The following is a 22011-nucleotide window of genomic DNA, read 5'->3' as shown; positions in this document are numbered from 1 at the left end:
CTTGGGGAAAACTGACACCCCACACACAGTATTCAGAGAAAATATTAGAACATTCCTTCATCACAACAAATGCATGCAAATAAAATACTGTATATATATTGAGGCAGGTGCTGCTTCTGACTTTTTCCTTTTTTTTAATTGACTAATATCGTCCATGGGAATAAAATTGAAAGGAAAAAGGAGTTCAGGAGAGTTCTCAATTTCTCAGAGAGACAATGTTAAAGGTACAACAGCAAACTGTTGATAGGACGAATACTAAAAGTAGAGCTCTGCACGGATACAAAATTTGTACCTGAGGATGTGAATATCCATGGATATAAGGCTGCAGGGCTCTACCAGGAACCACAGCATCCTGTCAGGCCACCACTCGCCAGAGCCCAGCCCAGGCAGCTCCTCCAGTGCAGCTGTACTGCCCCCAGCTCTGTCCACCAGGGTGGGCACCAAGCTTAGCGACAGCTGTCCCTCATCATGCTAGTGTATGCAGGCAGCTCGCATGCTGCTGGACAGAAGTAGCAATCTTAAAGAGGAAAAACAGTACACTTCTATCCCTTAAAAAAAAAATTTTTTTTTTGCTGTAACACAAAGGCCAAGATTTTAAAAGGGGTTAAGTGATTTTGAGGGCCCAAATAGAAAATGTGGAGCACCTGTCCTCTGCAAATCAGACCCTAATTAAGGTATCTCAAGTTGGGCACACAAAATCTTTTAAAAATTACTTTGGAATATCTTGTCCCAGAAAGAATTAAAAGAGTAGGAGTACAATCGCAGCCTCTTTCCATCAATGGTCTTCACTTCTTGTGGCAACACCCACCTTCACAAAACAAGAAATACTATCCACAGCACAAATACTGTCAAGTCTGCAAACCTAGATTAATTACTATGCCAAGAAGTCTCCAAATCTCCACTGAGTGAGATATTACATTCACACAGCTAAATTCTACAAGTAGGAAAAAAAAAAGTGGACTCATTGTAGGCCACATATACTGATAGTGCTCATGCAATGATTAGACCAATTGTTCATCTTAAACAGTTATCTTTTTAGTTAATAATACCAAAATTGGTTAACTCCTTGATTGACTAATTTTATTTATATTATAATCCCAATGTATTTTTCATATTGTTTAGCACTTGAAGGAAGTATGAGAAATTAGTTAACCATCTAGTTGTTTATGCTCTTAAATAAATGTTATAAATAAATCCACCAAACTGGCTTCCTCTGATGAAATGGTGACAAGGTAAAAACTACCTTAATTAAAAGGGACTTTAATTAAACATTTGACATTAGTCCTGAAAACCCGCTATTATTACTACATCATGCCTAATCCAAAAAGGAAAAATGCAGCAGCCCACCATAATCTACTAAATACCATAGGATTTGGGAAATAAATGACCTTCACTGACTTTTTTTTTTTTTTAAACAACAACTCTGGAAGCTAACACCAGGGTGTCCACATATCTATTCAATAGACACCATCCTAGGACCTAACCACATCAGCCACACCATCAGGGGCTCGTTCACCTGCACATCTACCAATGTGATATATGCCATCATGTGTCAGCAATGCCCCTCTGCCATGTACATTGGCCAAACCGGACAGTCTCTACGCCAAAGAATAAATGGACACAAATCTGACATCAGGAATCATAACATTCAAAAACCAGTAGGAGAGCACTTCAGTCTCCCTGGTCACTCAATAACAGACCTCAAAGTGGCAATTCTTCAAGAAAAAAAAACTTTAAGAACAGACTAACATGAAACTGCAGAACTTGAATTAATTTGCAAACTGGACACGATCACATTAGGCCTGAATAAAGACTGGGAGTGTTTGGGTCATTACAAAACCTAAACCTAATTTCCCCCATACTAAATTTCCCCCTACTGGTACTCACACCTTCTTGTCAACTCTTTGAAATGTGCCACTCTCATTACCACTACAAAAGTGATTTTTCCTCCCTTGGTATCCTACTGTTAACTGAATTGTCTTGTTAGACTGACCTCACACTTGGTAAGGCAACTCCCATCTTTTCATGTTTTTATACCTGCTCCTGTATTTTCCACTCCATGCATCTAATGAAGTGGGTTCTAGCTTGTGCCACTGCTCACTGTTCTACAGCTCTGACAGATGTGGCTATTTCTTACAATGTTCTGGACAAACCTTACTGAATTAAGTTAACAGTATTTTAGGAATTCATTGTATTAAAAATGCAAATAGTTATGTATTATTGTGGGACTGTATGTAACATCTCTAGGAAGGAGATATGACAAATGTCACCTGGGAAGTGTTATGAGCTTCAAAGGCCTATTTTAAAACAACAGGCCAGATAAGTAGTATATTTTGGAGGAAAACAAAATTAAGTAGATTTCCTAGGAAAATACCCTGGGGAGAGAATGCAAATTCCCCACCTCCGGACCAAACCTTTGAAAGATTCGCCTTGTGGAGAAACCCATTGTCCATCTGATCACCTAGTTCCTGGTCTCTAAGGAAAAAAGACCTAAACTGTATAAAAGGAGCAAAACAAAAAATCACAGATTCATGGGTGTGCTAGTTCTGAGCCAAGACAGTTATGAACTTGTAACCACTGGAAAACCCCTTGGTGGTGTCTGCAGGACTGTTTACCTGCCAGAGCCCTTGTTGAGTCAGGGTAATCTCTGGTAAGATAATTTGCATACATATTCTTTTTAATGTTTTCTCCATAATTCTTTTACTTTAAGAATAAATGTGATTATTTTAGAAAGAACTATGTCGTCACTTAACTGTGGGCAATTACGTTGTTTATAGCCTCTGAAGAAGAAAGGCAAACAGGCCTGCTGAGGCAGTCTGCTTTGCTGGAGAATTCACAGTGGGCAGAATGGAAATCCCCGGATAGGAGAGAGGGAGCGAGAGATGTACGACTCTCCTCAAGACAGGTGAATGCAGGGGAGCTGGAAGCCTCAGAACAGACCACAGAGGGATAATAGAGTTGCATTAGCCCAGAACCATGAAAACTGCAGTTCTACTACTATTTTTAGCACGTTAGCTTGATGTCTACTGGAACTGAGAATCACACTCCCCTCTCCAACTGTAGACATAGCCTAAGGGCTTGTCTCCAGAGCTCCTCAGTTTGGACTATGGAAGGGTGAATTGTAGCACATACTAGTGCACTCCACTGTATGGACACAGCTGTTGCAAACTACAAGTTTGCATTAACATGGCCCTTTTTAAACAAGACTATTTAACTGCAAACTAAGTAGTTGTTAGTTTATGCCCTCAGCATCCACTTAGGGGAATTACAGCGAGGCAATCCAATGCGCACTGCAGTTTGTACAGTCTTAAATTGTCTGAAGACTGCCTATAGTCTGAATTGTGGGACTGTGTAAACACAGCCTAAGAGTCAAGTGCTACCCTTTATTCTGCTCAAATAAATCTAGTACAGTACCTGTATATGAGGAACAATAGTGACATCCAGTGGATATTAAAAAAAAAACAAATCCTACACACCTGTGATAAGCGTAATTGTTAAAGAAGGAATTGTAGGTTAAACATTTGAGAAAAGCATAACGATTCTCTAAAATGTACTATGGAGAACCAAATATATTTTAGTATTTGCTGTCCATGACAAAAGTAAAAAAACACTGTTTAAAAATTGTTTAAAAATGTATGAGGTCTACCGAATTCTGAAATAATTTCTGGTAAACACATCCCCTTTCAGGGTACATACCCATCTGAATGTGCAAGTAGCTACTCAAATATATGTACACAGATGAGAGCATATTCCAATGACTTTGTGATAATTAATGTCATGTTTATATAAATAACAGCTGACTTGTGGCTTTATTTGCAGATAAAAAGCACCATGTTCAGTTTACTGTGATTCATGGGGTCAAAAAAATCACAAGTATTTGGATAGCTGTTGGATATTAGCGAAAATGTTTGTATCCATGACAGATTCAGGAATTTTAACATTAATTATTATTCATACAAAAAATGTTTTACTGGAAATGAGTTTTTTGCTATTTCCTGTTTCAAGTGCTTCAGTCATTCAACCAGGCAGTTGAAAAAAAAAATGTGGTGTGAATCTTAGTGGATAAATCACACAACAGAACAATACATAGCAACCAGTCAACCAAACTGTTCACAAACCACAGTCTGAAAGTTATTCATCTAGTACAGTACTTACAAATAGTGAATTTGTTTGCTTACAAGAAAGAAGTTCAGTTTGTGATTATATCACACGCGGAAAAAGGGTCTACATTTGTGTCATAATAAACAAACAACTACAACAAACATTAAAGGTGGTTTAACTATTAAGTATTACAGGAGGAGGAGGCATCCTGAAAGAGAACTAATCTCCATACCTACTGGTACCTCATTAGTCTCTGACATCAGCCTGAAGAAGGCAGACTGACTAAAAAAGGGAAATATAGTCTCTTACTACAATTACACCGGAAGGAGAACCAGACATCTCAGAGGATTGGTTAGGGAATGCAGTGCCTTAGTGCTGGTTCACATTCAGCAGAGCTCAGCAGTGAGCTCAGTAGTTACTACTGGAAGAGTTTGTACGCTTAAGTGAAACAACTTGATGGTCTCAATCTCCTTCTCTAGAAGGAATGGACATGTGTCAACATAGTACTTCATAGATGTTTAAAAATGTCTCTTGTTCGAATATCTTAAGAAAAGTGACAACTAAAAGATTGATATTTCAGCAACAACTAATATCTTTAGGATTGAAGTGGTCCAATTACATGACAAAATATGCATTATATCAATAACTGTGACAGACTGGGCCAGGAACCATTGCAGAATCACTTCTTTAGGGTTATAATTCAGTTTTGTTTTCCTTAATGCTTTTTACTAACTTTCTTCTCTATTTTAAAATCCAGTCTTATTGATAAAGAGAGAAAATACTTCTATTATTGATACAATAGCTTTAGGCAATAGTATCCCTAGCTTTCTCCCGATAGCACATTTAGTCAATGTACAGTCCTGACCCAGTTTTAACTCTGACCTTATTCTCTGAGCTGGAAGTATCTTACAACTGATGCACTCAGGGTAAAAAGTTAGAAATATCTTTGAAATGTTACAAAGGAGAAAACGTTTTTTCAAAAATATTTGTGGCTGTCTTTATACACCATAAGAGAGCAGTAAAGGGCAAAAACAATTTTAGCTTTGTGGCTCATCTTTAAAATACTGCTGTTAAATATAGTACAGTATGTTCTGGCTCGGTCTGTGTGTGGAGCTGCAGCAGGGTGGACCCTGCTCCTGCCCAGAGGGGCTTGAAAAGCTGCCTGCCAGGGCTTGAGAGGGGTGGCTCTGGAAGCTGGGCTGAGTAAGGAAGTGGCCGCAGCTGGGGCCATGCCCCAAACTGAAGCCCTGGGGCTTATTAGAAGGCAGGGAAGCCAGAGCCCAGTCAGTCTCTCTCTGCCTTCAGAGAGGGATGGGCCTGGCTGCTTATGAGCAGAGCTAAAGTACCTGGGTGAAGCAGGGCTGGGAACAAGCTAGGGAGCTGGGGAGCTTCAGCCTAGAAAACCCCAGGCTGCAGCCTAGCGGTAGGCCACAGGTACTGGGGGGTTTCAAGGGGCGACCCAGGGGTAGGAAGAGCACCAGGTCCAAACCCCTTTGCCTGTGATGAGAGGGCGGATACTGCAGTCTGCCCCAGGAGCTGGGGCTAGAGCACGACTGGGCAGTAGCCATTCTGAGGCGAAGTGGGGAAAGCAGGGTGGGGGTTCCCCGGGGAGGGGGAAACCCAGTTAAAGGGGCACCGGGATCCTGGGAGGGACACGGGGCTGAGAGGAAAACAGGCGGACCACCGGCCAGCAGAGGGCGCTCCAGGCTGAAAAAGAGCTAATTCCCCGGGAAAAACCAGCGGGAGGCTCCGTGGTGGTGAGTAGCCCGTTTACAGGAGCATATGCACAGGCAGCCTATACAGGGTGTGGCTCCTCCCAGAAGGGAAGGACCCCTAACAGCACAATGAGAGAGTATGCTTCCTGACGGGAAAGAAAAAGGGCTTGAAGTCAGTAGCATCAGAAGCCGGAAGGGAGCTGCTTTTGTTCGCTCTTCCAATACTAAACACACATTTTATTGTTACTGAGTTTGTGACTGTGTCATCATTCCAGGGATTCTGCCTGCTTATGCTAACCCACAAGGGGACCAAAACGTCAGGTAACAATACACTCTAAGCTGCACAGTTGGGTATCATTTTACATAAACACACATTGTTCGCGGATGACACTAAGCTGAGGGGAGAGGTAGATACGCTAGAGGGTAGGGATAGGGTCCAGAGTGAACTAGACAAATTGGAGGATTGCGCCAAAACGAAACTGATGAGATTCAACAAGTGCACAGTCCTGCCTTAGGACGGAAGAATCCCATGCACTGCTACAGGCTGGGGACTGACTGGCTAAGCAGCAGTTCTACAGAAATGGACCTGGGGATTACAGTAGATGAGAAACAGGATATGAATCAGCAGTGTGCCCTTGTTGCCAAGAAGGCTAACGACATATTGGGCTGCATTAGTAGGAGCGTTGCCAGCAGATCGAGGGAAGTGATTATTCCCCTCTATTCGGCACTGGTGAGGCCACATCTGGAATATTGTGTCCAGTTTTGGTCCCCCCACTACAGAAAGGATGTGGACAAATTGGAGAGAGTCCAACAGAGGACAATGAAAATGATCAAGGGGCTGGGGCACATGACTTACGAGGAGAGGCTGAGGGAACTGGGCTTGTTTAGTCTGTAGAAGTGAAGAGTGAGGGGGGGATTTGATAGCAGCCTTCAGCTACCTGAAGTGGGATTCCAAAGAGGATGGAGCTCAGCTGTTCTCACTGGTGGCAGATGACAGGAAAAAGACCAATGGTCTCAAGTTGCAGTGGGGGAGGTCTAGGTTGGATATTAGGAAACACTATTTCACTAGGAGGGCAGTGAAGCACTGGAATGGGTTACCAGTGGGAGGTAGTGGAATCTCCATCCTTAGAGGTTTTTAAGGCCCGGCTTGACAAAGCCCTGGCTGGGATGATTTAGTTGGTGTTGGTCCTGCTTTGAGCCGGGGGTTGGACTACATGACCTCCTGAGGGCTCTTCCAAACCTAATCTTCTGTGATTGGGCCAGACTCTCTGGTGCAACAAGGAACAATCAGCACAAAACACAGAGGTGGCAAAGGTGGCCCCAGTCCTGGAACTGCTAGGTATCAGTATAGTTCTCTCCATGTGGTAGAACAGTCTGCAGACGGTTTTAAATTTACCTCACATCACAAGAATCTTTTAGAAGCTGTAGATGCAAAAAAACATTCCAGCAATTCCTCCTGCCCCCCGTTCTCTAGCCATACTCCTACACTGGAAGTTGTTATGGTGTTTCCATGCCACAAAGGGAGAAGAAAATTTCATTATGCTGGGCAAATACTCTAGCATTACTGACTATTCTTTTAGTTACAAATTGAATCCAGGTGATTTCATATCTGCTGATGGGGGGGTAACTGAGTTGTTTTATGACTTGATTTATAGTAGATTTCTCCACTATAGCGCTCCAAAAAAAATTTAAAAAAATCACAAGATCTAATATAGGAAGATATTGTCCTTTTTATACTGAAAATGGTATTTAGACTATCTGAGTAAAGTAACTTAAGATGATGTCTTCTGGGAGAAGACATCTACACTAATTCTTTGGCAAATCTTTGCTGTGTTACATATTTTTAACATGTCTGATACTTGATACGTCTTACTTTACTTTTTTATTGCAGAGTTTTGAAACTATGTATACACTGACAACAGGAAGTGAGACCACTACAACAACACAACATTACAGTAGTTATCTGAAACACAGAAAAGTTGGTGTTCATCACATTACACATAAATAAGGCAGAAACATTTACACTTTATATGACAACACATAATACCAACAGGGCAAATATAGTTGTTGAAGCAGAAGTATGAATATCTTGATTTTTGTGGGCTTACTTGTTTTTATGTAGGCTTCTTTTGTATTTAATATATAAATTGGGGGGAAGTTAAAAAAATGTAGGTCAATTTCTCTGGAGTTTAAATCAAAACTTCACAAAGCTAATTGACTGTATTGCAGTAGGATGTTGACAAGTCTACTTCAACAGAAAGATGTAATTTAGAGGGATAGACACCTACTGTCCACATAAAAGTATGAAATACGACAGCTCTTCTGTCCTTTTGTATGAGAGATATTCATCGACTACGCCCTCTCAAAAATTTCAGCTGGCTGTGTTGGAGTGGCACAGCTACTATTTGCACCGGAATACGGGCCCAGCTCTTTTGCTAGAGGGAAACAGGAGCAAGTCAAGAAAGTAAAAGGAGGAAAACTGTCCAAAAAAAGCAGGAAAGAACTAAAAGCCATTTATCATAAGTGTTAAGAATCTATGTCCTCAAGACCCCAGCTTCAGATTCAGATCAAGGTAATTTGGGATCAGTGAAAGAGCATCCCTTATGACTCTGCATCAGAAAAAAAAATGGGGAAAACAGAAGAATGAGTTTGAATAGCTTCCTAGAATTTTCCTACATAAAAAAAAAAACCACAAAAAACCACAAGCAGCTATGATACCTTTTTTATGCCATGAACAAGGCAATCTTACCTAGACCTATGCGAGGAAGGTGTTCAAACAGTGTCCAGCTGTGGTCATCTATGTAATGATTCTTCAGTATTAATAGCTGGCATACATCTCTGGCTGTTACATCACTTGGCACTTCCAAAGCTCTGCTAGTGTCATCCTCACTGTATACTTTAATTACCTGCAAAAACAATGAGTATAAACTGGAAAAGCTAAAGTGCCCATACATTTAAAATTGCACGGGATTGGTTAAATCAGCCCAGACAACTTACTCATCTCCAAAGCTTATGACTGAGACAAGAACCTAAATGCGTAACATAACATTCAACAAAAGCAGAAAGCTTCCATGTCCCCTTCTAGTAACTGGATCTCCACATTAATATGAGACAAGGATGGTGCTGCAGATGACGAATGGTACAGTTCAAGGATCCTGAAAATGAGCTATACAGAAAGGTTAGTGAAACCAGGTCTGAATTTGTTGGAAGAAATTAGACAAAAGAGAGGTGAGCTAATTTGAGTGTATGTAATTCTGTAGGGAATAGAAAGGATAGATGCCACAAGACTGTTTGAATTTTGACAAGCAAGAATCAGGGCATTAAAAAAGGATTGAGACACAAGGGAATGGAAGTAGAATTAAAAACATGCACCTGAACAAAAATGATACATGTGAAAGATTGCCAGGGTCTATGAGCAACTAGAGAGTAGTTCAAAATATTGTAGGAGGGAACACAGCACAAGTGGACACATTGATTTGCTCATCTTCTATCCTTACAACTTCCAAGTTTCTTCCTATTGTATTACATTCTTTATATAAAAATTGTAATTTTCTGGTGATCTTCAGCAACGAGGAGTTGACTTGAAAATGTCAGTAAAGATCCACACTTCTGAAAAATAGGGAAATGTGTATTATTTAAATACCATATAGCTTTTTGGAAGAAGTGAAGGTTTGAGTTTAAATTGCTCATGCTTGCACCCAGCCAAAAGATGAATTCCAAATGCATACAGAAGTCAATTCAGATGCAATTTGTTTTGTTTCCATTTCTTTGAAGGACCAAGCTACAGCCAATCAGATGGAATTGATGAAACTTGCTATTAGTTTATTTTCTGAAGTGCTGTGCACCTACTGCTCCAATTAAAATCAACATGGAAGAGTTTCTGGTATTCAGGAAACATTTTTTAATTTCTTGATTTGCATGCAATTATAACAGAACCTTGAAACTGAATTAATACAGCACCGTATTTTGAATTTGCCTTTATTTTTATTTTTCCATTTCTAAAGAGATAACAAAAATAAGCAATGAAAAATATAGAAGACACTGGCAAAAGCCTGGGCTGTCATTTAGTTCATTGTGGTATTAGAACTCAACGTTATCATTAAAATTAACATAAGTGTTTTGAGTTTAATTATAAAAATGATGGACTGGTCAACATATCATGTAGGTGCAGAAGAAATATGCATATTAAAAAAGGTTTTTTAGATCTTCTGAAGTCCAGTAAAATGGCACAATCTGAAACTGAGCACTTTATTATTAGCTTGAGTTTTATTTGTTCTGGGCAGAGTATTTTAATCCTAAAGCTATTTTAAAATCATTGAAAGGTAGAGAACAAATAAATTGTAGATTATTTCATTAATATCTCCCACCAGTACAGAGCTTTTTCCCTAGTGTATATATTTTCTAGTAGCTTGAGACAACTCTGAAGTAGACAAATTGCTGTCTTACTAAGTGTCTCACTTCCCTTGGAAGTCCATGACACAGAGACCTCAGCATTATAAAGTTGTTCTTGATATTCAACTTAAAAGTATTTTATTACACTAGGAGAAAATGCATCTATGCACCCTTTTATCATGCTAGTGTGCATAACTCATCTGGTCCTCTGAGGTTGACACATCATGTTATGTCTTTGTCCTCCCTTATGTTGTAATTTAAATGAGCTACATGTATTTGGCTCCTTTTAAAGCTTTCCTTCATGAGGCAATCCTGCATCCCTTAAACATTTGCTTCACCCTTCCCTGAATCTCATCTCACTTAACCAGTGAAAGGCTTATTGGTGAGCACCTGATCCATGCATCAGCAGCAGTGCACTGAAGGCCAACTCCACCCTGGAACTCCACTCCTCCACTCAAGTATTAGCTAGATAGCCAGCAGGAAATCCCACCTCTAACTCATGCAGTCAGTGTCTCAAGAAGAGACAACATTGCTGCAGCAGTAGCAACATGTGCCCAGGCTAAGAGATAGCAAATCCAAATGGAGCCTTCCAGGGGATATAGGCCAGGAGAGCAGCCTGAATGCAAGGTCACTTTAGGGTGACAAAGTGTCCTGATGTTATAGGGACAGTCCTGATATATAGGACTGTGTCTTATATAGGTGCCTATTACCCCCCACCCCCATCCCAATTTTTCACACTTGCTATCTGGTCACCTTAGGTCACTGTATGGCAGATTAAATGGCAATTCTTACAATACAATGGGAAAGAGGCACCTTAACATAAGGGAATGATGCCTGAGGGGTAGTTGAGATTGTTAGCGATGGAGTTAGTTCCTTAAAATGTCTTGGATTTGTGTCAGATTCTCATTAACTGTTTTTTCCCCCCAATATCATCCCAGCTTCTGTCCCTGTAGGTGTTGGGACTAGATCTATGCACTGGAATGATTCCAGTCTCTGCAAAGGTCATAGGAGATTGGAACAACTTAGCAAAGAAGCACCTACCAGTCCTAGAAAAAAAAATTACTATGCTCAACTGTTCAAGATACACCGGTATTATTCATCATATACATTAATATAGCACCCAGAAGCTCCAGCTAAGTTTGGTGTCCCATTGCAGTGGGCCCTATCCTAAAGCGCTTACTGTCTAAGCAGATAAGACAAACTGTGGAAGAGAAACAGAGCAAAGTGACTTTCCCACAGTAAGACAACATTTTGGTTGCAGAGCTAGATGTGACTCCCATTCCAGAAACTTGTCTCCTGCCCAGGGGCGGCTCTAGAAATCAGGCTGCCCCAAGCAGCGCGCCCGCGCTGGCGCCTTTCGTCTCGGGCGGTCCTCTCCCCTCTGGGGCTCGGCCGGGCCCCGCTGGCCGCTCCTGCGGCAGGCGGCGACGGGGCCAGGGACGAGCGAACCTGCGGGCCGGCGGCTGGAGCTCCGCAGCCCGGGGGGGAAGCGGGACCCGCCCGCAGCGCATGCGCGAGCCAAATGCCGCAGGCACGCCCCCAGCAGCCGCCCCTTGGCGCTGCTTGTCTAGAGCCACTCCTGCCAGTATGTACCTTGCATATAGAGATTCCTTTAGATATACATCAAGTCAGGAGTCATGTAATGTCACTTTATAGCAAGAATATGCATGCAGTGTATGCTGAGGCCTTTGTTACACACATTTTTCTTTTAAAATGGCTAAGAGTTGCAGTGCAGATCACTAATCTCTGTATTACTGCTGAACATATAGAAATTAGCTTTTTAAAATACTGAAGACTGCAACACACATCCTGATAATGAACTGACTGAGGCCATATGGCTTGGGGACAGGGAAGCCTTGGAGGTCGCCTTGGACCATAACATTACAGCTGAAGCAAAACCATAAAAAGGTTTTTAAAGTATTTTAAGTCTCCTCACTTTCTTAGTACAGGTGAATATATCCTGCCTAAGTCTAAGACATCCAATTACCCGCTACTCTCAGCTATGATATGTGATACCTTGTAAAAGCATAGCTACACTGTGCCATTTAGTTCTGTTCCTTGCAGAAGATCCAAATTTTGCTGGGAGACAACTGACTGCTTGTAGCATAAGAATCTTTCTGAACTTTTGTTACAGTTTGATGAAGTAACTGTGACAGGGTAAGTCTCATCAAGTTAGAGTGACCTTTTGTTTTCTTTTTAATTAAGAAAAAATGTACCATATGCATTGTCTGGGTACATACATTTGAGAGAAGTCCAAGGCAAATTTCTTAAGAATTTATTTGTTTCAAAGGTCTCCAAGAATAGAGCCACCTGAAAGCGGATGTACGGAGACGCTGGCTTTCCTTAAAATGTAGAGCTATACATTTCTTTCTTGCCAGAAGCAGGGAGAAGAGAAATGCTCTCTAGAAGTAAAATGAGGATAAAGTCATGGCCAAGAATGTGACCACACTGACCTCCCCTGATCTACAGCCTATGAGGTACCTGCCTAAGTGAACGTCTGTCTCTATTTTTGCTATACCTTTCCTGAACCTAGCCAGCCATCTTCATTCTCTATCCATTTCCTGTCTCCTGACACCTACCAAGACAGTGACCGGAAACAGAAAGATAAGGAAGACAAAGGCTGCTTCCTTTACTTATTTTAAGCACCTGGCAGGTGTAAAGCTATAAGTCAGTACAGTAGGACATTTTAAAAGTGGGCCCCAGACCCTGGTACTTGTATGTCTACATGCAATAGAAGATTCACAGCATGGCTGCGGCTAGCCCAGGTCAGTTGACTCAGGCTTGAGGGCCTCAGGCTGTGTGGCTAATAATCGCAGTGTAAACATTTGGGCTGAAGCCCAGGCCCTGAAACTCCGTGAGGGTAGAGTTCTCATAACCCAGGCTCCAGCCTGAGCCCAAACGTCTACACTGTACATTTTAGCCACGCAGCCCAAGCCCTGCAAGCCTGAGTTAATTGACCTAGGCTCTGAGACTTGGTGTCACAGGTTTTTCATTTCAGCATAGACAGACATAGGGTCTTAAAATGGAAGAGTTTCTACTTCAGCTCAGATAAGTGTTTGTGCATAAAGGGAAGGCACCACCTCTAGTGCAACAGGCATTATTAAGTGATAATATTGCTTGAAGGGTGGGATTGATCAATTTAGTTGTCATCATTTATTTATTATCACTACATTTTGAACATTGAAATAGACCCATGAAAGCATTTGTGCCAAAAGATAAACCCAGAAGTGTCACAGTATAAATTTAATTTGGATTATATTCAGGGCCACCAAGAGCGGGTTTGGGCCCTGGTGAAGAAAAATTTTTGGGCCCCCCAGCAAGGGCGGACCGGCTAAACAGGGCCGACGAAGCCGGGGAAGCTGGGCCCCCTTACAGACCTGCCAGGTCCCGGTAATTTGTACTGGCTCCCCCACCCCTCGTCGGCCCTGATTATATTTGTTTCCTTAGTCATCTTATTCAGATTGTCAAATCACAGTTGACTTCTATTTAAGGTGGAAATTAATACTGTGTGAATTATTTTGAAATATCCTTAACATAGGAGAGCAGTAACTGCTTGAAATGAAGAGGGAGCAGCAGAGAGGAAGGAAGCATAAAGGTAACCAGAGCAGGGGATTTTTTTGTCCCCTGCTTCTCCCAATCTGTCATGCTGAGAAGTCTCCTACCAGACCAAGGGCTGCAATTGTGAACTTCATGGATTTGTTGGAGGAGTCTTGCAAATCCTACAGAATCAAGTTTGAAAACTAATTCCTCTTGGTATTCTCTTCAGACTGCATTATTTGTATTACAATACAGTAGGAGGGCCTCAGTATGCAGAGACTATACAAACATACAGAAAGACACACTCTCGGTCCTAAAGAGTTTAAAATCTAATTAATTTAATGTGTGGTCCAGAAAATGCAATAAGATGTATAAACTACCATACAAGTAAAGAGCGAACTAGAGCTAACAGACAAAACTACTGAGCTTGAGTGCCAAAACCTAGGCACTTAAATCAAAATGACCTGATTTTCAGAAGACACTGAGCATCTCTGAACACCCATTGACATCCATAGATGAGCAACACCTCTGAAAACTAGTTCACATTTATATAGATTTAGGTGCTTAACTTTAGGTCATCACTACCACAATTATTTTTTTGCCCTATGAATAGAACTTTGCACATTTTGTACTTATTTTACAGTTTCAGTCATGTATTAAATAGATAATTATTGTATGTCAGAACCAGGTATTATGCATGGTCATCAATAACCCACTATCTTAGAGTTAACTAACAGGCTGTTTGCCTGGAGCATGTGATCTCTAGCTCCCAACTGTCTCCTCTTCTAGTCTGAAAGGTTTGCTTATTAAGGATGGCAGAGTAGGGCAATGAGAGTTGTAGTATACTGCACTACAATGGAGGCATTCTGAAACATTTTACAACTCCCAACAATATTCCCATCACTATCACAGAGAATTCCACTAGAAATGGGAAAATTTTGCAACACAGTTAAGAACACGTGGATATTTTTAAAAAGCTAGTGTTAGAATCCTGCCTGTTGGCTGATAGGCTATCTACCCATCATGTAGCGTCTCCATCACCAAGTAGGTTTCCTGGGTGTGGTGGAATGCCAGTCTAGAGAGTTTAAGGACCTTACCAAGATTTTTTTTTTTTTTTAATTTTTCATTCTCTAGCATTTACCCACAAAGAGCAGGTATATAGAGAGAAAAGACTATCACAACTCTCAGAAACTACCTTATGCAGTCATGTAAAAAAAGAAGGAAAATGTGAGCATAACAGATTTCTCTCTCCCTATTCTAAGCTAATTAGGTGGTATCAATTATTTGTATTACCATAGCACCAATATGGCCTCCTTTACCCTAGTATCTGAGTACATCACAAGCACATGTGAATTTGTGCTCATCACACTCGTGCTAGGGAATTATTATTGCCATGTTGCAGATGGGGGAAACTGAGGCATCAAGACACTAAGTGACTTGCGCAAAGTCATACAGCAAGTCTGTGCCAGAGCAGGGACTGTCTCCTGAGTCCCAGGCTATGGGAGGCAGGGGAAGATGGAGGGGCGGGGGGGCTTGCACTGCACTCACAGTTCTCCTCCTAAACTAGGAATATACACCCACATACAGGTACACTTACAAAAAATAAAAAAAAGTCACCTATGAAAATGAGGGAAAGAAAGGAGTTCCAAAATCAAGCTAACACCACATACTTCTCATTTTTGTTTGCTGTGGTCAGTGAAGTTAAGGGCAGGTGGTCATCAGTCATACATTTGAATTCCTTGTTCTTGTTTGTGTCAAGTGTCACCAATATTTAAATGGTGCTTTGTATTTAACTGTCCAACATATTCTTTGCTTGTCAGAGAGCAATAGAATTTGGTGTTCTTACATAAAGTAAATCCATTACTGACACATTTGGGGCTGGATTAAAGAATTTGGGAGACCTATGCACTAGGGGAATTAGGGGACTCCCACCTTTCCTGCCCCAAGGAGGTAGGAGGCTCAGGGAGGGGGCTGTTGGAGAGCAAGACTGCCCTGCACTCACCCTGCAGCAGCTCCTGCTATTCAATAAGAGGAGCAGATTATGTTCTTTCTGGGCAGCAATTTTTTTTACAGGAAATCTAGGCTGAACTATAACATACAGGCTTCAAGGTAAAAATGCCAATATTAATATCAGTTTATCCTCCTGGAGCTCATTAGAGAAAGAACATAGATGGGGGAACAAAGCTGAGAAGTCTTTAAATTTCAGCTTTAAATTTAAAAGTTGTTATAGCATTATTCTCTAATAGTAGCCTACATTGTCCAGGCAATTTTTTCCCTTGACCTGGCACAAATATATGCCACATCTCCCATGGATTATTATTTGTACTGTGGTCAAGCCTAAAGGACCCTTTGTTTTTTTCTAAAGTATCTAGCTCAAACAGGAAGATTGAAATATCTCTGGGGCAACGTCTATCTAACTTGAAACAAGACAAGTGAACGTAACAAAAAAATGGGAGGTAGGGAATAAAGATACTGTCTTATGGTTACAGAAGGAATTCCATGCCTAAAGGACAACAAGTGTGACAATGTCTGTGGCAGTAGACAAATAGGATATTCAAGGTTGGGGGATGGAGATGATGAAATAAGTGACAAACGTGGATACATATCAAATGGCTGAGTTGTGGAAGGCCTTGAAAGCAAGGATAAGAAGTTTGAATGTTATGTAGTGAAGAAAGAGGAAAGTGCAGATGAACAGACAAAAAAGATAATTTAGTATAGAATGGAGGAGCGGGGCAAGGTTGGTGTCAGGAAAGCCAGATAGGAGGTGGTTAACATTGTCAACACTTGAGATGAGGGCTGGAATAAGAGTTTTACTAACATGGAAACAAAAAGATTGGATTTCAGGGATTTTACAGAGGAAGCAGGAAGTTTTGGACACAGCATGGCTGTGCACAGCAAGGTAAAAGAAGAACTCAAAGAAGACATCCAAGTTACAGGCTTAAATGACAAAAGGATATTAGAGTTGTTAAAGCTGACAAAATGGGGAGGGGTGGGAAGAGCCAGTCTAGAAGAATAGAAGAGGTTCAGTTTTGACCATAATATGTTTAAGTCTGTACTATGTAGACTCTTCTGGCATAGCTATGCAGGCATAGGCCTGTAGTGCAGATGCAGCTTACACCCATCAGAAGTGGTTTTTCTGTGGTGTAGGACCACCACCAACTTAAATAAAGTTGCTATGTTAATGGAAGCCCTAAGCACTATCAACATAGCTCTGTCTACACTGGAATTATGTTGTTATAATTACATCAGTCAGACATAGCTGATCTCACAGGAAACGGGAGGATGACTCACTAGGGTTGGCAACTTCATAATAATTTTTTTAAAATGGACACTCCAGCAGGAGTGCCAGAACCTCTCCTACCCCACCCACATCTCCCCCAAGGACCCACCCATGCTCCCCTCTTCCCCAGAGTCCTCCTCCCACCCTCTTCCCCCCCTCTCCTATCACTCTCTGCTTTTCCCCTCCCACTCCCCCGCCTGGGTCAAAAGGGACTCGCCGGCTGAGCTAGGGCTGGGAGCTGCTGCCACTAGACACAGGTAGGAGGTGGCCCCAGCTGAGTAGGGCTGATGCAGGCGATGACCTGGCACCTCTCTGCCTTCTCCACCCACAGTAACCAGACATTGGTTGTCCGGTCAGCAGATCTGTCAGTAGGTAGGAGGGACAAACATGAAAGCCAAAGAAAGGCAAGATTTCAAGGACAGTATGATCAATAATGTCAAGAATAGCACAAAGGTCGAAGAAGGCAAGGATAGAGTAGAGGCCCTGAGATCTTTAGAGACTTGGCGAGAGCAGTTTCAGTGAAGAGGAGAAGGCGGATGCCAGATCAGAGGGAATTCAGAATGGAGCTGGAAGGCAACGGTTGTAGAAAGCACAGAATGTGCTTAGAGGTGAAAGAAATAAGGGAAATGGGTTAATATTTGGACAGGCACGTGGGGGAGACCAGAGCATGCTTGTCTGAAGAGAGGGAGACAAAGAAGGTCTGGAGGCTTATAAGTAGGAAAAAGCAAGAGAGACACAGTGTCAATACTGAAGAAGGAGAATAATTGGGGATGGAAAGAGGGAAGACCAGTCTAAATCTGATGAATGATTCAGTACATTGTGTTGAATTCTTCCAGGCAAGTTAGTGTGTGTAGATTTTATAAAAAGCTCAAATACCTCAATAAGTAACTGGATATTTATAATCTCAAAGCTGCACATAAAGTTTTAGTTATGGGTATGGGAAATACTTCAGTTTTAGCATAAAAAGCCTAAGCAATTCCTTTTGTGCTGTATGTATGCTACATTTATTCCTTTATATACGGCTATGCAGAATCATGTCTACTAAGTAAGAGATTTACTCCTAGCAGAAATAACTATTGAGCAAAGCCTCTTGATACACTTCAAGGCTAGATAACAGAGTCTGAAGGTTAAGTTCTGACTTACTGGAAGCCTAATTTTTTCATAGGAGGCTCAAGTAGTATGGCTAGGAAATGGCCAAGCACTTTCCCCAATTGATGAGAAATCTGTTTTCTTCCAAGGGATGTCTGCCAAAAGGAAAGGATTATGAGCAGAGAAGAGCACTAAACATTGCCAATTTCCTTGGTTACTATATGAAGAATGTTAGATGTTCAAAGAAGTCAAGAAGAAACTGAAAAACATATCAAAAGAACTGAAGGGGGGGGTGGAGTGCAACATTAATTGTGCCACTAAAGCTTGTCAAATCACCCCAGTGAAGAAGTACTGAAAGAATGCATTACACCACTGAGATTTAAAGACTTGGAAAAAACCCACATATTTATGACTTCTCTCTCTCTCACACACACACACACACACACACACTTCAGATGAGCTGTGCTACATTTTGCCATACAATTCACATTAGATCATTGTGAATTCTGTAACTAAAAATGATCTGAAAAAGCCACAGCAAGTTTAGAGCCCAGAATGTCATTGAGTGATTAGCATACAGCAACTGAATTTAATACACAGTATTTTGTCATATGATAAAAATATTTAGAATGCACATGTTAGAAAAAGCAAAAGGCCGGAACGGGATTTTTACAAAGACTGTGGAAAAACCAAAATGCTGGTCTTTCTTGCTAGGTTTTATTTTAAGATTATTCCTTTGAAATGGCTAACAATTAAAAAAAATACCTTATTGCATATTTGTAAACAAAAACGGCTATTTGCTGAAATAATTTTTAAATAATCTGTATGTGCATGTTAAAGTAGTTGTCAACTATTTCTCTCCCCTGCTCAAAAGGGTAGCCATTTCAATACATAGAGAAGGCAAGGCCACAAACTTGTCTCCCTCCATTCAATGTGAATCATCTCTGGTCTCTGTCATCTCCTTTAGGGTTGTCTCTCAATCAACTTAAAATTTAATCACCACCAAAATAAACCTTTATCTTCCTTCCCAAACAGCTCTTCACTCCTCCTGTTCTCTGTCACTCAGGCTCATAACCTGAAGGTCAACTTTGACTATTTTGATCCTCTCCCCACCCTTCACATCAAAGCCATCTGAAAATCCAATGCTTGTCCTAGTGGTCATGTCTAGGATCTGTCCATTACAGCTTAAAATCCCATTTAGGCCTTCGTGATCTCCTCTTATGATTATTTCTACCACCTTCTCTCTGGTCCAACTGATATACCATGCTCCTCTCCCATTTCCAGTCAACACACACACACACCAAAAACCCATAGCCATTACGATAATCTGCCTCAAGCATTGTTCTGACCATATCACCACTATCTTTGAACTCTTCCATTCCCCCTGTCTCCTCCCCCTATCAAATTGAAGTTTCTTGTCTATGTCTTCAAGCCCTTCCATACTTCTGCTCATTCCCTTTTCAAGCCTTTTCTTCAGGGTATGCTCAGATTAGCCTAAACTTATCACTCGCTGGACACTTGAATATGCAATGGAAAATGGAAAAAGTTCATTTACATTTCAGAAACATGTATACAGTTAAATATCTGCAGACCTGGAGAAATTAATAAGCCTAAAAATCACACTAATTTAAAATTCAGTCACAGGTGTCTTTCAGCTAAGATCAGCCTTTCAGCTGCATCTTCTCTTCAAATAGCTATGTCAGGCAAAACAGCCAGGATTTACAGGGGACACAAGTGTAGCAGTGTGTTCACAACAATCTAAATGCTCAATATTAAAATAAATGCACTTGGAATACATGTCCAAACTCCCAGTTTTTTTAACCACATTTCTCCCCATGCCTTATTATTTGTATGATAGCAGCAGACAGAGGCCTCAACTGAGACTGGGGCCCCATTGTGCTAAATGCTATACATACATACATACATACAGTAGAAGACAGGTCCTGCCCTGAAAAGCTGGCAGTCTAAGTTAGTCAGACACACAAAGAATGGAAGGGGAAACTGAGGCACAGAGCGGTGAAGTGATTTACCAAAGGTTACACATAAAGTTAGTGGTCGAACCAAGAACAGAACCCAGGTCTCCTGATGGCCAGAGAAGTGCCTTACCTATTAGACTATGCCACCTGACCCCATTTTCATCTTAGTCCCCCTCTGGGTAGAGGAACACAAGCAAACAGTTTTATTTCCCCCAGTTTTATTACAGAGCAGACCAGGACAACAGACATGGCTGCTCCCCACCATTAGCTGCCTTCCATAGCATTAGGCTAATAAGATCATAAACATTCAAATTGCAGATGTTCAGCTATGTAGGTGGTTTGTGCATTATACCCCTTTCCCCCCACCCTATGTCTGTCTTATGTATTTAGATAAGCTCTTTGAGGCAGGGACAGTCTACTACTCTGTGTTTGTACAGGGCCTAGCACAATAGGTCCCATTCTTGGTTGGCCCTTAAACGACTCCATAATAAACTATATTAATAGTGGTTTTCATCCTTCATTTAGGGTATGTCTACACTACAGCTGGGAGCATACTTCCCAGCTCAGGAAGACAATCACACACTAGCTCTGCTTGAGCCAGTGCTCAATAAATCAATCAGTCACAATATAGCCAGTGATAGCACAAGCAAGCAGCTCAGGCTAGCCACTTGATACATTTCCCAGACCCACCCCCCCCAGGGTATATCCTCAGGCAGCTAGCCTGAGCTACCACCTGCACTACCACTGGCTTGCTATCACTTATCTGTCTTTCTGAGCTGGGATGTATGCTCCCAGTTGTGGTGTAGATGTACCCTTAAAGTGCTTGCACTTTTCTGCATGCAGCACAGTGGTCAGTAATAATCACCTGGGCCAAAAATAAAAAACACCAACAATATTTATCCTCATCTCTATTTCAGCCGCAATTCTCATATGGTGTCAAAATTCCTAGTAGCATTAGCTGTATTATCCCATAGAAAGTGCTAGGAAGGTACTTTATCAACCATCCAATAGTGCTATTGAACAGTTTTTATTCTGATTCTTCTCCACGCAAGCCAGCTCCCGATAGACACCTATGGGAAGTTATGGAAAGACTTAGCATTTATGGAAAAGTTATGGGAAAACTTCACACTCACATAAAACCCCCTCTACATGTGGAGTAGGTTTAGCAGTACTTCAATAACCAGAGCAGTAAGCCGAGCACTTCAATAATCAGTCATTACAGTAGCTCTGTAACCAGCATGGATGTGTTATTTGGGCTGCTGTAATACTTCATACTTTTAACAACAAAGAACTAGAAGACAATATTAGATTAGGACAAAATCACACTAATCTCCATTTCATCCTGGTTGGAATTACCTCGTTTCCTGCCTCCAGTCTTACTGGTCACAGTTTGTGAGCTATTCTTGCTGTAGATTTCTGGGTTGAACTCCCCAGGCCCAGCAGAAGGCAGATCTGAATATAGTTAGTGTCCACAACAAACTCATTCCTTCTGGCAATATACCAGAGCCTGGATTTTGTGAGCTTCAAGAAGCAGAACAAGACTTCCCTGTTCAGTCAGGCCTTTAGACAAAGTAGTTTCATACTGAAATAAAAAAAGGTGCTCAGGTGTTTATGCATCTTTAATTAACTCCATTTTTCCAATCGTCCTTATGGATAGGAAGAAAAAATATTCCAAGAAGAAACTACTGCCTCCAGATGTATCCATGTACAGACACCATTGGTATGTCAATTTGAGTGCTTTTATGTAAAGTTCCCAAATTAACGCACTAGCCTTTCACCTCTGGGGACCAGAATGCAAATGGAAAAATGGCTTTCAGCCTAACAGATATATGTTCTCATCACTAACTCTGAATAAGAGTTAGCTTAAGTAGCAATTTTTGCTGAGAAAAGGCCCAAGTATAATGGTGGTTGCAGGCCAGAA

The 22011-nt window shown here is 41.3% G+C and overlaps 1 protein-coding gene across 15 annotated transcripts in view; it reads right to left on the bottom strand.

The window, feature by feature from the left end:
- The window catches only part of GRB14 (growth factor receptor bound protein 14), a 132454-nt gene that overhangs the window by 31858 nt on the left and 78585 nt on the right, over positions 1-22011 (bottom strand). For 14 of the 15 annotated variants that reach the window (XR_005586272.1, XR_005586273.1, XR_005586270.1 and 11 more), the window contains one exon: positions 8566-8722. Coding sequence is in view for 11 of the 15 variants with exons in the window: in XM_039495170.1 (XP_039351104.1) it covers positions 8566-8722 (157 nt within the window). In the remaining 4 variants the exon portion in view is untranslated. Of the gene's footprint in view, positions 1-8104; positions 8242-8565; positions 8723-22011 lie in introns of those variants that run through there. The other variant, XM_039495176.1, reaches the window with a different exon arrangement.

The sequence above is a fragment of the Mauremys reevesii genome, linkage group 11, assembly GCF_016161935.1.
Source record: "Mauremys reevesii isolate NIE-2019 linkage group 11, ASM1616193v1, whole genome shotgun sequence".
NCBI lineage: Eukaryota > Metazoa > Chordata > Testudines > Geoemydidae > Mauremys > Mauremys reevesii.
The sequence above is the reverse complement of the archived record's forward strand: the minus strand, read 5'-3'. Positions and strand labels throughout refer to the sequence as shown.